The sequence below is a fragment of the Salvelinus fontinalis genome, chromosome 37 (assembly GCF_029448725.1).
Source record: "Salvelinus fontinalis isolate EN_2023a chromosome 37, ASM2944872v1, whole genome shotgun sequence".
NCBI classification, from domain to species: Eukaryota; Metazoa; Chordata; class Actinopteri; order Salmoniformes; family Salmonidae; genus Salvelinus; species Salvelinus fontinalis.
This window is the reverse complement of record NC_074701.1, coordinates 29,795,409-29,811,817: the sequence shown is the minus strand read 5'-3', so window position 1 is coordinate 29,811,817 and position 16,409 is coordinate 29,795,409. Positions and strand designations below refer to the sequence as shown.

Below are 16,409 nucleotides of genomic sequence, written 5' to 3'. Positions count from 1 at the left end.
TTTAAATATTTATGTGCAATATCCATATCGCAAGAGATCCATATCGCAAGAGATCCATATTGCAAGAGATCCATATCGCATGCAATATTTTGAAACGCTACCCAGCTGCGTATGACATCTGTTTTTAGAGTTTTACTTTGTTTTTTTCTACTCTTGCGGCTGCTTCCCACACACACCAGGCCCCGCTCCCCTATCACAGTTCCTCCTCCCCGCTGATAGATTCACTATAAGTTTCAATGCTATTCTGTTAGGTCAAACAGATTGTTCCAAAAAAAGATTGTTCCAATTTTCTTATTAATATAAATCATTCTACATTTCTAACAGTTCACCAAAGTGTTTTGATCTACTGTATATTGCGATACAAATTGCAATCACAATATTTTGTAAAAAAAATGTAATCGCAATTCGATATTTTGCCGATATTATGCAGTCCTAGTCTCTCTTTCTTCGTCTCTCTTACACACTTCCATCTGTCTCGCTCTGTCTCACCCCCACTCGCTCTCTCACTCTCTTTCATTCTCTCTATCTCACCACCATTCTTTCTACCCCTTACAATGCATTGTAACCACACATCATAATGCCTTATACCTGCAGGCATTAAGTTACAGTTTTTCTCAATTGCTAAAACACTAAAACCCATTGGCTGAACAAAGTTCTCAGTTGCCTGGACTCATTTAGCTAATTATGCAGTCTGTTGTCAATACCTTAAACCATTTCACATGGTAAAACACAATTTGCAGATCTCACTTAGACTTTTCAGCAAAACTCTAAACACATTCTCATTCTCAAAACACATTCTGCACTCTAATGCACATGTCATCCATACTGGTAAACACAAGTGGCAACAATCAAATACAAATAGAGAACACATGTCATTGATTGAACACAACCACTTAAAATGAATTTAACCTGTTTCAAATGATGCGACACAACCAATATAAGCCAGTTCAGAGAGCAAACAGGTTGTTGAAGGTGGGAAGGAGAAAGTCTGAGAATGGATAGAAGAAACAATGTGAGAGGACGAGGACGAGTGCGTATGCGAGGTGGGCAACGAGGAGGAAGAGGGCAAGAAAGAGGAAGAGGAGGACAAAGACTGGAAATATCTGATGAAATTCGAGCAACAGTTATAGACCATGTTCTTGTCCATGGACTGACAATGAGGGAAGCAGGACTTAGAGTGCAACCCAATTTGAGCCGATTTTCTGTGTCCACCATAGTAAGGACATTCAGAGAAGAGAACAGGTACAGTATACTACTGTATTTTTGGAATTGCAAATTTACTGTACTACACTATATGCAGCTGTTTCAATAGACATTTGTAGAATTAATCACTGTATGTATTGTACTGCATGAATATGTTTTGTAACTGCACAACTATTTTTTGTAGAATTGCAAGGCTGCCTCATGCAGGTGGAAGGACAGCTGTATTCACTCGGGAGCAAGAGGCCGTTATAGTTGGCATGGTCCTTCAAGATAATGCAATACGACTCAGAGAAATCCAGGAACGAGTGATACAAGACAACACACACTTCCAGGGAATCGACAGTGTGAGCATTTCCACAATTGACCGTGTCCTCCATCGTAAAAGGATGCGAATGAAACAAGTATACAGAGTACCTTTTGAGCGCAACTCACCAAGGGTGAAAGAATTGCGAGCTCAGTATGTGCAAGTAAGTGTACATTCAGAAACTTTTACTGTAATCCAGATTGTCTACAGTACTAACACATACTATGTGAATGACATTACTCTTCAGTATATACAATGTATGTGAATCAGAAGCCTAATTGTACTCTACAGTATAGCGCTGTCTCTGTACGACTTACAAAATCCTACATACAGTATATTGTATTTCTACACAGACAATATTTGACTTGGAATCCTTGGACAGACCCCATGAGTTCATCTTTGTCGATGAAGCAGGCTTCAATCTAACAAAGAGGAGAAGGAGAGGCCGAAACATGATTGGACAGCGGGCCATTGTTGAAGTCCCTGGTCAACGAGGTGGCAATGTCACAATCTGTGCTGCGATCAGCAACCATGGTGTTCTACATCACCATGTTACACTCGGGCCATATAACACCCAGCACCTTCTAAGATTTATTGCCAATCTAAGAGATATTTTATTTGAGCAGCAGGTTCAAGAGCAGCAGGGTCAAGAGCTAAATGAGAATCCCATTCCCACCTATGTGATAGTGTGGGACAATGTCAGTTTCCACCGAGCTGCTCAGGTAATGGAATGGTTTAACATCAATGGGCAGTTTATGAACTTGTACCTCCCTCCATATTCGCCTTTCCTGAATCCGATTGAGGAGTTTTTCTCCTCTTGGAGATGGAAAGTGTGTGATAGACAACCCTACACCAGAGTAAATCTGCTGCAAGCCATGGATTTAGCCTGTGGTGATATAGGTGAGGAATAATGTCAGGGCTGGATACGGCACACAAGAGGCTTCTTCCCCCGTTGCCTCAGGAGGGACAATATTGCTTGTGATGTTGACGAAGTGCTCTGGCCTGACCCAGCCCAAAGACAAGAAGAAGTGCTCTGGCCTGACCCAGCCCAAAGACAAGAAGAAGTGCTCTGGCCTGACCCAGCCCAAAGACAAGAAGAAGTGCTCTGGCCTGACCCAGCCCAAAGACAAGAAGAAGTGCTCTGGCCCGACCCAGCCCAAAGACAAGAAGAAGTGCTCTGGCCCGACCCAGCCCAAAGACAAGAAGAAGTGCTCTGGCCCGACCCAGCCCAAAGACAAGAAGAAGTGCTCTGGCCCGACCCAGCCCAAAGACAAGAAGAAGTGCTCTGGCCCGACCCAGCCCAAAGACAAGAAGAAGTGCTCTGGCCCGACCCAGCCCAAAGACAAGAAGAAGTGCTCTGGCCCGACCCAGCCCAAAGACAAGAAGAAGTGCTCTGGCCCGACCCAGCCCAAAGACAAGAAGAAGTGCTCTGGCCCGACCCAGCCCAAAGACAAGAAGAAGTGCTCTGGCCCGACCCAGCCCAAAGACAAGAAGAAGTGCTCTGGCCTGACCCAGCCCAAAGACAAGAAGAAGTGCTCTGGCCTGACCCAGCCCAAAGACAAGTAGAAGTGCTCTGGCCTGACCCAGCCCAAAGACAAGAAGAAGTGCTCTGGCCTGACCCAGCCCAAAAACAAGAAGAAGTGCTCTGGCCTGACCCAGCCCAAAGACAAGAAGAAGTGCTCTGGCCTGACCCAGCCCAAAGACAAGAAGAAGTGCTCTGGCCTGACCCAGCCCAAAGACAAGAAGAAGTGCTCTGGCCTGACCCAGCCCAAAGACAAGAAGAAGTGCTCTGGCCTGACCCAGCCCAAAGACAAGAAGAAGTGTTCTGGCCTGACCCAGCCCAAAGACAAGAAGAAGTGTTCTGGCCTGACCCAGCCCAAAGACAAGAAGAAGTGTTCTGGCCTGACCCAGCCCAAAGACAAGAAGAAGTGTTCTGGCCTGACCCAGCCCAAAGACAAGAAGAAGTGTTCTGGCCTGACCCAGCCCAAAGACAAGAAGAAGTGCTCTGGCCTGACCCAGCCCAAAGACAAGAAGAAGTGCTCTGGCCTGACCCAGCCCAAAGACAAGAAGAAGTGTTCTGGCCTGACCCAGCCCAAAGACAAGAAGAAGTGTTCTGGCCTGACCCAGCCCAAAGACAAGAAGAAGTGTTCTGGCCTGACCCAGCCCAAAGACAAGAAGAAGTGTTCTGGCCTGACCCAGCCCAAAGACAAGAAGAAGTGTTCTGGCCTGACCCAGCCCAAAGACAAGAAGAAGTGCTCTGGCCTGACCCAGCCCAAAGACAAGAAGAAGTGCTCTGGCCTGACCCAGCCCAAAGACAAGAAGAAGTGCTCTGGCCTGACCCAGCCCAAAGACAAGAAGAAGTGTTCTGGCCTGACCCAGCCCAAAGACAAGAAGAAGTGCTCTGGCCTGACCCAGCCCAAAGACAAGAAGAAGTGTTCTGGCCTGACCCAGCCCAAAGACAAGAAGAAGTGTTCTGGCCTGACCCAGCCCAAAGACAAGAAGAAGTGCTCTGGCCTGACCCAGCCCAAAGACAAGAAGAAGTGTTCTGGCCTGACCCAGCCCAAAGACAAGAAGAAGTGTTCTGGCCTGACCCAGCCCAAAGACAAGAAGAAGTGCTCTGGCCTGACCCAGCCCAAAGACAAGAAGAAGTGTTCTGGCCTGACCCAGCCCAAAGACAAGAAGAAGTGTTCTGGCCTGACCCAGCCCAAAGACAAGAAGAAGTGCTCTGGCCTGACCCAGCCCAAAGACAAGAAGAAGTGTTCTGGCCTGACCCAGCCCAAAGACAAGAAGAAGTGCTCTGGCCTGACCCAGCCCAAAGACAAGAAGAAGTGTTCTGGCCTGACCCAGCCCAAAGACAAGAAGAAGTGTTCTGGCCTGACCCAGCCCAAAGACAAGAAGAAGTGTTCTGGCCTGACCCAGCCCAAAGACAAGAAGAAGTGTTCTGGCCTGACCCAGCCCAAAGACAAGAAGAAGTGTTCTGGCCTGACCCAGCCCAAAGACAAGAAGAAGTGTTCTGGCCTGACCCAGCCCAAAGACAAGAAGAAGTGTTCTGGCCTGACCCAGCCCAAAGACAAGAAGAAGTGTTCTGGCCCGACCCAGCCCAAAGACAAGAAGATGCACATTGATCACATGTTTACTCCTCTGATTTGTGTCCCTTTTAGTATTGTAGGCTGTATACTGTAGTACAGTGCATTGTAGGCTGTATACTGTAGTACAGTGCATTGTAGGCTGTATACTGTAGTACAGTGCATTGTAGGCTGTATACTGTAGTACAGTGCATTGTAGGCTGTATACTGTAGTACAGTGCATTGTAGGCTGTATACTGTAGTACAGTGCATTGTAGGCTGTATACTGTAGTACAGTGCATTGTAGGCTGTATACTGTAGTACAGTGCATTGTAGGCTGTATACTGTAGTACAGTGCATTGTAGGCTGTATACTGTAGTACAGTGCATTGTAGGCTGTATACTGTAGTACAGTGCATTGTAGGCTGTATACTGTAGTACAGTGCATTGTAGGCTGTATACTGTAGTACAGTGCATTGTAGGCTGTATACTGTAGTACAGTGCATTGTAGGCTGTATACTGTAGTACAGTGCATTGTAGGCTGTATACTGTAGTACAGTGCATTGTAGGCTGTATACTGTAGTACAGTGCATTGTAGGCTGTATACTGTAGTACAGTGCATTGTAGGCTGTATACTGTAGTACAGTGCATTGTAGGCTGTATACTGTAGTACAGTGCATTGTAGGCTGTATACTGTAGTACAGTGCATTGTAGGCTGTATACTGTAGTACAGTGCATTGTAGGCTGTATACTGTAGTACAGTGCATTGTAGGCTGTATACTGTAGTACAGTGCATTGTAGGCTGTATACTGTAGTACAGTGCATTGTAGGCTGTATACTGTAGTACAGTGCATTGTAGGCTGTATACTGTAGTACAGTGCATTGTAGGCTGTATACTGTAGTACAGTGCATTGTAGGCTGTATACTGTAGTACAGTGCATTGTAGGCTGTATACTGTAGTACAGTGCATTGTAGGCTGTATACTGTAGTACAGTGCATTGTAGGCTGTATACTGTAGTACAGTGCATTGTAGGCTGTATACTGTAGTACAGTGCATTGTAGGCTGTATACTGTAGTACAGTGCATTGTAGGCTGTATACTGTAGTACAGTGCATTGTAGGCTGTATACTGTAGTACAGTGCATTGTAGGCTGTATACTGTAGTACAGTGCATTGTAGGCTGTATACTGTAGTACAGTGCATTGTAGGCTGTATACTGTAGTACAGTGCATTGTAGGCTGTATACTGTAGTACAGTGCATTGTAGGCTGTATACTGTAGTACAGTGCATTGTAGGCTGTATACTGTAGTACAGTGCATTGTAGGCTGTATACTGTAGTACAGTGCATTGTAGGCTGTATACTGTAGTACAGTGCATTGTAGGCTGTATACTGTAGTACTGTGCATTGTAGGCTGTATACTGTAGTACAGTGCATTGTAGGCTGTATACTGTAGTACAGTGCATTGTAGGCTGTATACTGTAGTACAGTGCATTGTAGGCTGTATACTGTAGTACAGTGCATTGTAGGCTGTATACTGTAGTACAGTGCATTGTAGGCTGTATACTGTAGTACAGTGCATTGTAGGCTGTATACTGTAGTACAGTGCATTGTAGGCTGTATACTGTAGTACAGTGCATTGTAGGCTGTATACTGTAGTACAGTGCATTGTAGGCTGTATACTGTAGTACAGTGCATTGTAGGCTGTATACTGTAGTACAGTGCATTGTAGGCTGTATACTGTAGTACAGTGCATTGTAGGCTGTATACTGTAGTACAGTGCATTGTAGGCTGTATACTGTAGTACAGTGCATTGTAGGCTGTATACTGTAGTACAGTGCATTGTAGGCTGTATACTGTAGTACAGTGCATTGTAGGCTGTATACTGTAGTACAGTGCATTGTAGGCTGTATACTGTAGTACAGTGCATTGTAGGCTGTATACTGTAGTACAGTGCATTGTAGGCTGTATACTGTAGTACAGTGCATTGTAGGCTGTATACTGTAGTACAGTGCATTGTAGGCTGTATACTGTAGTACAGTGCATTGTAGGCTGTATACTGTAGTACAGTGCATTGTAGGCTGTATACTGTAGTACAGTGCATTGTAGGCTGTATACTGTAGTACTGTGCATTGTAGGCTGTATACTGTAGTACAGTGCATTGTAGGCTGTATACTGTAGTACAGTGCATTGTAGGCTGTATACTGTAGTACAGTGCATTGTAGGCTGTATACTGTAGTACAGTGCATTGTAGGCTGTATACTGTAGTACAGTGCATTGTAGGCTGTATACTGTAGTACAGTGCATTGTAGGCTGTATACTGTAGTACAGTGCATTGTAGGCTGTATACTGTAGTACAGTGCATTGTAGGCTGTATACTGTAGTACAGTGCATTGTAGGCTGTATACTGTAGTACAGTGCATTGTAGGCTGTATACTGTAGTACAGTGCATTGTAGGCTGTATACTGTAGTACAGTGCATTGTAGGCTGTATACTGTAGTACAGTGCATTGTAGGCTGTATACTGTAGTACAGTGCATTGTAGGCTGTATACTGTAGTACAGTGCATTGTAGGCTGTATACTGTAGTACAGTGCATTGTAGGCTGTATACTGTAGTACAGTGCATTGTAGGCTGTATACTGTAGTACAGTGCATTGTAGGCTGTATACTGTAGTACAGTGCATTGTAGGCTGTATACTGTAGTACAGTGCATTGTAGGCTGTATACTGTAGTACAGTGCATTGTAGGCTGTATACTGTAGTACAGTGCATTGTAGGCTGTATACTGTAGTACAGTGCATTGTAGGCTGTATACTGTAGTACAGTGCATTGTAGGCTGTATACTGTAGTACTGTGCATTGTAGGCTGTATACTGTAGTACAGTGCATTGTAGGCTGTATACTGTAGTACAGTGCATTGTAGGCTGTATACTGTAGTACAGTGCATTGTAGGCTGTATACTGTAGTACAGTGCATTGTAGGCTGTATACTGTAGTACAGTGCATTGTAGGCTGTATACTGTAGTACAGTGCATTGTAGGCTGTATACTGTAGTACAGTGCATTGTAGGCTGTATACTGTAGTACAGTGCATTGTAGGCTGTATACTGTAGTACAGTGCATTGTAGGCTGTATACTGTAGTACAGTGCATTGTAGGCTGTAGACTGTAGTACAGTGCATTGTAGGCTGTATACTGTAGTACTGTGCATTGTAGGCTGTAGACTGTAGTACAGTGCATTGTAGGCTGTATACTGTAGTACAGTGCATTGTAGGCTGTATACTGTAGTACAGTGCATTGTAGGCTGTATACTGTAGTACAGTGCATTGTAGGCTGTATACTGTAGTACAGTGCATTGTAGGCTGTATACTGTAGTACAGTGCATTGTAGGTTGTATACTGTAGTACAGTGCATTGTAGGCTGTATACTGTAGTACAGTGCATTGTAGGCTGTATACTGTAGTACAGTGCATTGTAGGCTGTATACTGTAGTACTGTGCATTGTAGGCTGTATACTGTAGTACAGTGCATTGTAGGCTGTATACTGTAGTACTGTGCATTGTAGGCTGTATACTGTAGTACAGTGCATTGTAGGCTGTATACTGTAGTACAGTGCATTGTAGGCTGTATACTGTAGTACAGTGCATTGTAGGCTGTATACTGTAGTACAGTGCATTGTAGGTTGTATACTGTAGTACAGTGCATTGTAGGCTGTATACTGTAGTACAGTGCATTGTAGGCTGTATACTGTAGTACTGTGCATTGTAGGCTGTATACTGTAGTACAGTGCATTGTAGGCTGTATACTGTAGTACAGTGCATTGTAGGCTGTATACTGTAGTACAGTGCATTGTAGGCTGTATACTGTAGTACAGTGCATTGTAGGCTGTATACTGTAGTACAGTGCATTGTAGGCTGTATACTGTAGTACAGTGCATTGTAGGCTGTATACTGTAGTACAGTGCATTGTAGGCTGTATACTGTAGTACAGTGCATTGTAGGCTGTATACTGTAGTACAGTGCATTGTAGGCTGTATACTGTAGTACAGTGCATTGTAGGCTGTATACTGTAGTACAGTGCATTGTAGGCTGTAGACTGTAGTACAGTGCATTGTAGGCTGTATACTGTAGTACAGTGCATTGTAGGCTGTAGACTGTAGTACAGTGCATTGTAGGCTGTATACTGTAGTACAGTGCATTGTAGGCTGTATACTGTAGTACAGTGCATTGTAGGCTGTATACTGTAGTACAGTGCATTGTAGGCTGTAGACTGTAGTACAGTGCATTGTAGGCTGTAGACTGTAGTACAGTGCATTGTAGGCTGTAGACTGTAGTACAGTGCATTGTAGGCTGTATACTGTAGTACAGTGCATTGTAGGCTGTAGACTGTAGTACAGTGCATTGTAGGCTGTATACTGTAGTACAGTGCATTGTAGGCTGTAGACTGTAGTACAGTGCATTGTAGGCTGTAGACTGTAGTACAGTGCATTGTAGGCTGTAGACTGTAGTACAGTGCATTGTAGGCTGTATACTGTAGTACAGTGCATTGTAGGCTGTATACTGTACAATGGACAAATTGTATGGCCCTGAAAATTGTGCTTTACATTTATTAACAGTACTGACTGCTCAATAGATTTTGACTGGTTGCAGGTTCATATCAACAAAAAACAAGAATTACAGTGTCACAGAGACAAAGGACAAGTTTGTGAGATGCAGGGTACAGTACTGTAAAAATAGGGGTACAAGGAGGAGGAAGAACAAAAAACTAAATTGCAAAGTAGAGTAGTAATTTCTGATCAAGTTTGAGCTACTATGATAGAACATGTTTTCGTTCATCAAAAGACAATGACGGAAAAATATAAATATTTTTTTAGATTAAAAATGTACTACTCCCTGAGAATTGTATGTTTTGACCAATGTGTTTTCTATTTTTCGGTGTATTGTTTACTGACTGCTTGAGAGTGTATATCATTTTGATCACTTTGTTTATGATTTGAGAGCAGTGTTTGATTTTGAACACAGGTAAAACTGTTTTGAGGCGAATGTTTCATTTTGCGAGAGGAGTCAGAGGTTATGTAAATAGTGCTTGAAGATGAGGTTTTGTGTTTAATGTTTTCAGGAAATGGAGCAAGGTTTCAGAAATTGTGTTTTAGCAATTGAGAAAAACTGTAATAGTTACTGAGAACACCACCTACAGGCTTGATGTCTCTGTGCAGGAAGCCCACAGAGTGGATGGCCTCTATGGACTCCAGAATCTGTTTGCCCAGGCGTAGCGTGGTGCTCATGGTGAAGGTGCCGCGAGGCTGACTCCTCCTCAGGTCTGCTAGGTTTCTCCCTTGCTGGGGGGGAGAATGGGTAGGGAAAGAGTGAGGGAGATGGCAGGGAGGAGAGGGAGAGCGATGGGGAGAGGGTCGGGGGAGAGAGGGAAATGGGAAGAGGGGGAGGAGAAAGAGGGGAGTGGGAGAGAGGTTAGGGGAGGGAGAGATAATGGAGAGGGGGGATAGAGGGGGAGAGAGAGAAAGGGGGAAGAGAGAGGGAGAGAGAGATAATTATTTTTCATTCATTGTTTTCTACTCATTTGTAGCCTTGGCTGTGATTCTCTCTACCTAAGGCAATTCTATCAGACTGTTTTGATGGTTACCTGAAGTTGCATGACCACATAGTTAAACTTCTCGTTCCTTCCACATCCGATGAATTTACAGACATGATTTTTTCCTGTGAAATAATGGAGAGGTTAGTGTCAATGTTACAATATAGTCAGTATAACATTAGCTATCTATAAATCTACTTGTACCATCACAGTTAAACAACTGATTCAGTTGGATGTTACACCAACCCTTGTAATGATCCCAAAACATTTTGCATCATTGTTAGAACAATTGGGATCAGATTGCTTTCCTAGGACCTGATACATTCAGAATGTGGTATCTTCCTATGTGAATGAGGCATTTATCAGAGATTTAAACATATTAAAAGTCATGTAGTCCCTAGATTTAGTCATATAATACAATTAGGGCATGCTAACTTCATGCAAGTCATTTCCAATGACCTTAGTTTTTTAGGTTGATTTGCATTTCAATAACAGTAGTAAGAGAACATTCAGGGTATTTCCCCAAGTCATTTGAAGAAGGGTGCTCACTAACAGAAGCACAGCCAGGCAGACACACACTCACACAGTTTCATGCTCATTAACAATCCTCCCTGCCAGCAGTCACACTTCTGTATCTGTTCCTGGGGCTATAGACCAGAACAAGCCACAGAAATACCCCAAAATAAATGCTGCCTAAGAGATTAGAATCTCTGCATATTTCAACACAATATGCTCATGCTCAGGTGGATTGGGGCAAGCTGTTTCTTCTGGGATTCCAACAATGTGAAACACTCAATGCCAAAATATAATTTTGCACAAAGCAGTATAAACCCCAGTGCAACAGACATGTCAACCGATTGACTATCCAACTCATCCAACCCCTGAGCAAAACAAACAATTACCACACCTTCAACCTTGTCCAGACAGATGCCAATAACACTAATCAAATAGCTAGACAGACAAGCGTTTACCTCACTTAACTGTAGACCATAGATAGACAACTTAATTAACCTCGCCATGCTTATTCATGTACAAGGTGATGTTGTCATTGATTGATCGTGTCCTTAGTGATCCCTATCCCTCCTTGATAGATGCCTACCCTTAACTTGCACTTTCTATCTATTTCCTAACAGGAGAGTGGAATTCCATCACAGAGGGCTATATACAGTATAGTGCAGGAGGAGGGAAAGACTGGCAAAGGCGGTCCCAGGAACTGAACGCACAACCTTTGGGGTTTTAATAGGTGCTTTGTATGGGTAGCGTTACAGGTGCTTAACCACACCTGTAACGTGTGTGTGTGTGTGTGTGTGTGTGTGTGTGTGTGTGTGTGTGTGTGTGTGTGTGTGTGTGTGTGTGTGTGTGTGTGTGTGTGATACTGCTCAACCACAAAGGCCCTTACCTTGCAGTTTCTTGAGGACGGCCACCTCCATCTTGAGAACCTGTTTAGGCTGCTGGGCTGACTCTACCTTCAGAGCCACATTCTCCCTGGTCAGCAGGTCCAATGCTTCATAGATCTCCCCAAAACCTCCCCCACCAATCTTCTTCAGCTGGAAATGGTGGCAGAGAAGAATAAACACTGTAAAACACTGTTCTTTAAAGTGAACATTTTAAAAATGCTAGTTCTCAACTAGCCTGGTCCCAAAACTGTTTGGGCTGTCTTGCTAACTCTTATAATCATTGTCACACCTAGCACTAGGCAGGTTTCCATTGACCCAGGTTTATTCTATTAAATGGTTTTATTGTAATGTGTAATGGAAAGGCAGGCAGATATAGCAGAAATGTTCTAAAGATCGATAACATTTTTATCCATTTGACAGGGATGGATTTAACATTGTTGTCTAACTTTCTTTATTGCGACAAATGGTGGTGGAAACTGTGTTTTTCGAATAAATGACTGCCAAATACTTTTGAAGATACACAGGGCACGTAATGACATTGTGTAACTATAAAACTCCACTCTACATTTCATGCTAAATGCCTGCTGCTTGCTAAATCTATTTTGTCAACAATAAAAAAGAATGCTTCTTTGCAGGACAAGAATGTCTGAATTGCTTCACCTTGCTTTTCTGGTTGGCTGGCAAGTTTCACCATCCAATTATTTCAGATGTACAGGAGTGCAAGTTTCACCATGACACAGAGAATTATTAGAATATGGCAAATATTAGTCAATTATTGCAATCTGGCCATGCTGTCTTTCACGGGCTACCTGAGACAAGAATCAGATAGGTGGGAGGGTATACAGGCTGTCGACAATTTATTAATGAGCAATTTGCCTAAATGGGTAATGGAAACACTTCAACCACTCATTTGTTTTGACACTGTAGGTTTTTGCGAAAAACGTTTTTATTGTTTGTTGGTGTGACATCATTACGCCCAGATGTTTTTATTGACAAAATATAGTTACATGTAAACGGACCCTAGCAGACAATTGTCACATGTAATGTATGTGGAACATTCTAAATGCCGACAAAAAATAACTGCACAAGTTAATGGAAACATACTGACCGTATGATTTGGCAAGAGAGCACCAACAGCTCTGTGACCAGGCTAGTTCACATCAGGGTAAGGAATATTCCAAATCAGGGATTCTCAACTAATTTAATTTCAATCAATTACTCAATTATTCAACCAATCACGCCGCTGAGACTCAATTACATGGTCAAAATGGCACTGAAGATAAATAAACTCACCACTTTCCATCGGTCCTTTACCATGCAGTTGGGAGACAGGATGTCCACCTGCTCCCCCGCTCCGTTCATGTTTTCGTCGGGCTGGGCGACCGTCCCTACACACTGCATTGGTCGGCCAGACAGAGGCACAGCAGCTCCCAACTTGATTCAGCCATTTACCTGGGAAGAAAAACACACTAATGTAGGCTACAAACCCCTTGTAAACTGGAGACATCTCACTCACTAACGCCTCTGAACCCCAAATGTGTCTATGGGCTAATAAGTAAACAATTCAGCTACACGGACAGCACCGTGGCCCGCTTTCAAAACAAATGTGTTGGTCGCAGATTTAGCACCAGGGACAGCAACCGTTAGAGCTAAAACGTGTGATTGCGTGCAAATTCGCTGCAAACGGAATCCATAGGCACAGGTGCGACAGAAGCTCTTTTCAGCACATTGGACAGCGCCACTCATTACAGCACCGTGCAGGCCAAAAATAGCGCCACAGACCCCCTAATTTCACACACCTGCTGGCATTCCCTAAGATTGCGCTGCCTGTCAGACACCACACCTATTAGGACAGCTGGGGTCAAGGCATTCTCAAATCAAATGCAGAAGCATGAGAGAACATGCTGAGCCTCACACCAGTGTGGAAGCTTCCCACTGCCCTAGACAATGTGCGGAAGATACCCTCAATGCAACAATACATGCAAGTCTGAAGAACAAGCAGGCAGATGCAGGCAGATCCTGCAAATCTTCTCAAAGATGTCAGAGGAATGGAGTGTAAAGTAAGAAAGCAATATACAGGTTAATTAATTAATTAGTTAATTAATTCTAATTAATTCTTAATTAATTCATGTAATTCATTCCAGGTTCAATAATGCCAATTCACACTTAGTTGATTACAGTAAAGTACATAAAAAATAATTAAGTTTACCTGGCAGACATTTTTTCAAAAAATTGATCTCCCTTTTCTTCTCCCAGGTTTTAGCAACCTGCACTAGGGACTTTGGATTGAACAACTCCAATACCCACACCCAGATTTGGAAAAACCCTTTTAGTAGGTATATATTTGAGTTATGTCTTTACATTCTTCCAAATCTGTAACTAACCAAAATCAACACACAAAAAAGACAGAGCGGTCAATTGTAACAATTATGATAATTGTGGGTTCGATTCCCGAAAATGTATGGATTCACTCACTGCTGTAGGTCGATCTGGATAACAGCGTCTGCTAAACGACTAAAATGTAAAAAAAACAAACAAAAGATGTCATTAGGAAAGGGTGTAGCCTACCATTTCAGTAGCCCACTGCACTTATCTGAGGTTGGGCCTATGCATTGCCATTTGCGCTCTCACCTTACTGCTACAACAGGGAGGGACTCGTTCTGTTTCTAATATGCTTTCCTTAGATATAACTCCATAAGGCACAACCTCTTTATCGCAACTAACAGCAGTCCCCGGGCACAGAAGCTCTACTATCATTCTCCTCCTACTGTTACATTTTCTCCGCACTGCAGTTTCAGTGCTCCCTCAACGGGTAGGCAACCATTCGAGCGTCAGGCGGCGCGCACAGTCCATCCAGAGCAGGCTTGACGTTTTCCACCATTGCACACATTCACCAATTGCACTGCGCCCTTGGCCCAATGGTCATGTTGTGTAGCTTTACTCTGCCCCTAAAAAATATTTCGGGAATCACCTAATTGACCAATATCACACATTTCAACCGCGATACAACATTCCACTGCATGGGAAGGGCGCAAGTGGCACTACGGGAAATGTCGTTTACAATCGGGAAAGCCCACGCAAAGGAACCCGATTAGATGCTTGTAAAAGACTACATCTCCCGTTGTAATTGAATCAAATCCCTGACGTAAGTCTGCATTATGGTGAATTTTTATAAATTATTAATGATTATTGTTATATAGATGTAAAATAAACGAATTGTCATGTTTAAACTCTTTACATCATCTGGCAACGTTGCCAATAATTGTGTTGTAGATTGCCAATCATCTATTCCAGATTTCTTTCTTCTCTAGAAACAGCAAAGGGGCGTTTGCTATCCCAAGTTATCATAGCAAAGCGAGCGACCGTGTATCAGCATTATTATAGCCAAGGTGCCAATGCCTTTGAATGTGCTTTATGTCCGCAATATCATCTACGTCAATTCAACAAAGAGAAAAACATTGCATCCAGACCTTATCTTCTGACGTCGGTGTAAGGCCTCGGTGCGCGAGGAATTTGAGAGGTGCATAATTTCTTGAGCGAGGTCGTGGTAAAGACATAGGCTATGTGTCGGTTATCGTTGCACCAGTCTCCATTCTCCCCGTTATCCGCTTCGTTTTACTCCTCTGAATCAGGGTTTCCACTAGTTACCACAGCCCAAAAGTCTGGCTGTCGACGTATTGTAAAAATGCATGATATTGTTGTTGCTTTTTGGTCTTAATTTAAGGTTAGGGTTAGGCATACGGTTAGCAGTGTGGTTAAGATTGGGGAATTAGGTTTAAAATCAGATTTTAAGCATATAAATAGTAGAAATGGGCGGGAGTTATGACTTTGTGGCTGTGGTAACTACTGGCGACTCTGAATCAGCATCACCGAGATACTCCCAGTATGCAACGCGCTAGGTCCTGCGTGATCATGGATGGTTGTTGCGTGGCAACGTGATGAGCAGCGCTCGAGAAGCGCCTATTGAGGAATGACAAATGTGCCAGGGGTGGTAGTTTCAGGAGCAGTACCAAATTAACAGTGTGTCTGCCATAGCGTAGGCTATTAGGGCAATGCACAAATGCACAATAATCTTACACTGAATCCCCCATGGCCTCTTTTGTGGGTATTTAATTTTACGCACCAGAGGGCACTGTTTTCCCACAGATAAATGAAAATGATCAGTCGTGCATTTTACCTTGATATTTGGCTCTCAAGACCAGAGCTTTTAGCAAAATACACACTTAATTTTTTCTTTCTTTTCTGTTAAGTAACTCAGTTGCGGACTCAACTTACTGTTGAGAGTTATACAGGTGGAATACACAAGCTACAAGTTGGACATTTGGTAGTGCATCAGCAGTTTTTCACTTGTTATGTCAGTCAATGACAGTCACTCAAAGCCCATGTTAGCAAAAACATTTTAGATTGCTAGGTAAGGTAGTCTAGCCAGCTATCTAAACCAAGTAGTAGCCTAATCATCATCAAATTACAAACTGGGCACACAGGGCATTGATTTTGTTAGTCACTCTCACTCAGATATCGTATAAAAATGGCATTAGTCGAGGCAAAATGTGTAGAATTGTAGGATTTGATTTGAATGTACAGAATTGCAGGAAATTAGCTATAAAACTGCAAAAGAACAATCACAACCTCATGGCAAAATGAGTAGAATTGCATGACATTAAATGTAAATCTGCAACATTTTTGCTTTAACACTGTAAGGTGGGGGTGGGGCTCTTCAAAAAGGCTAGGGGTCGATCTGCTCAAGACTTTCAATAGAATCATCCATATGGTGTGTTCATATAGACGTTTCTGAGAAGACGTTGCAAGTTGCAATCACTATTTAATTCGCAGTAGGTTCCTTTCGGGATGGCAGGCCAAC

At 43.2% G+C, this 16,409-nt stretch overlaps 1 protein-coding gene across 4 annotated transcripts in view; it reads right to left on the bottom strand.

Annotated features, from left to right (window-relative positions):
• Positions 1–15,376, bottom strand: part of LOC129836488 (tau-tubulin kinase 1-like) — a 50,333-nt gene extending 34,957 nt beyond the window's left edge. The window contains exons 1-6 of one of the 4 annotated variants that reach the window (XM_055902760.1): positions 15,019–15,376; positions 14,024–14,062; positions 12,842–13,000; positions 11,551–11,698; positions 10,203–10,276; positions 9,757–9,900 (exon numbers count right to left, since the gene is read on the bottom strand). In XM_055902760.1, coding sequence (XP_055758735.1) covers positions 9,757–9,900; positions 10,203–10,276; positions 11,551–11,698; positions 12,842–12,949 — 474 coding nt within the window. In that variant the 5' untranslated portion in view covers positions 12,950–13,000; positions 14,024–14,062; positions 15,019–15,376. The other 3 variants (XM_055902758.1, XM_055902761.1, XM_055902759.1) reach the window with 3 other exon arrangements.
• Between the last annotated feature and the right edge of the window lie 1,033 nt (positions 15,377–16,409).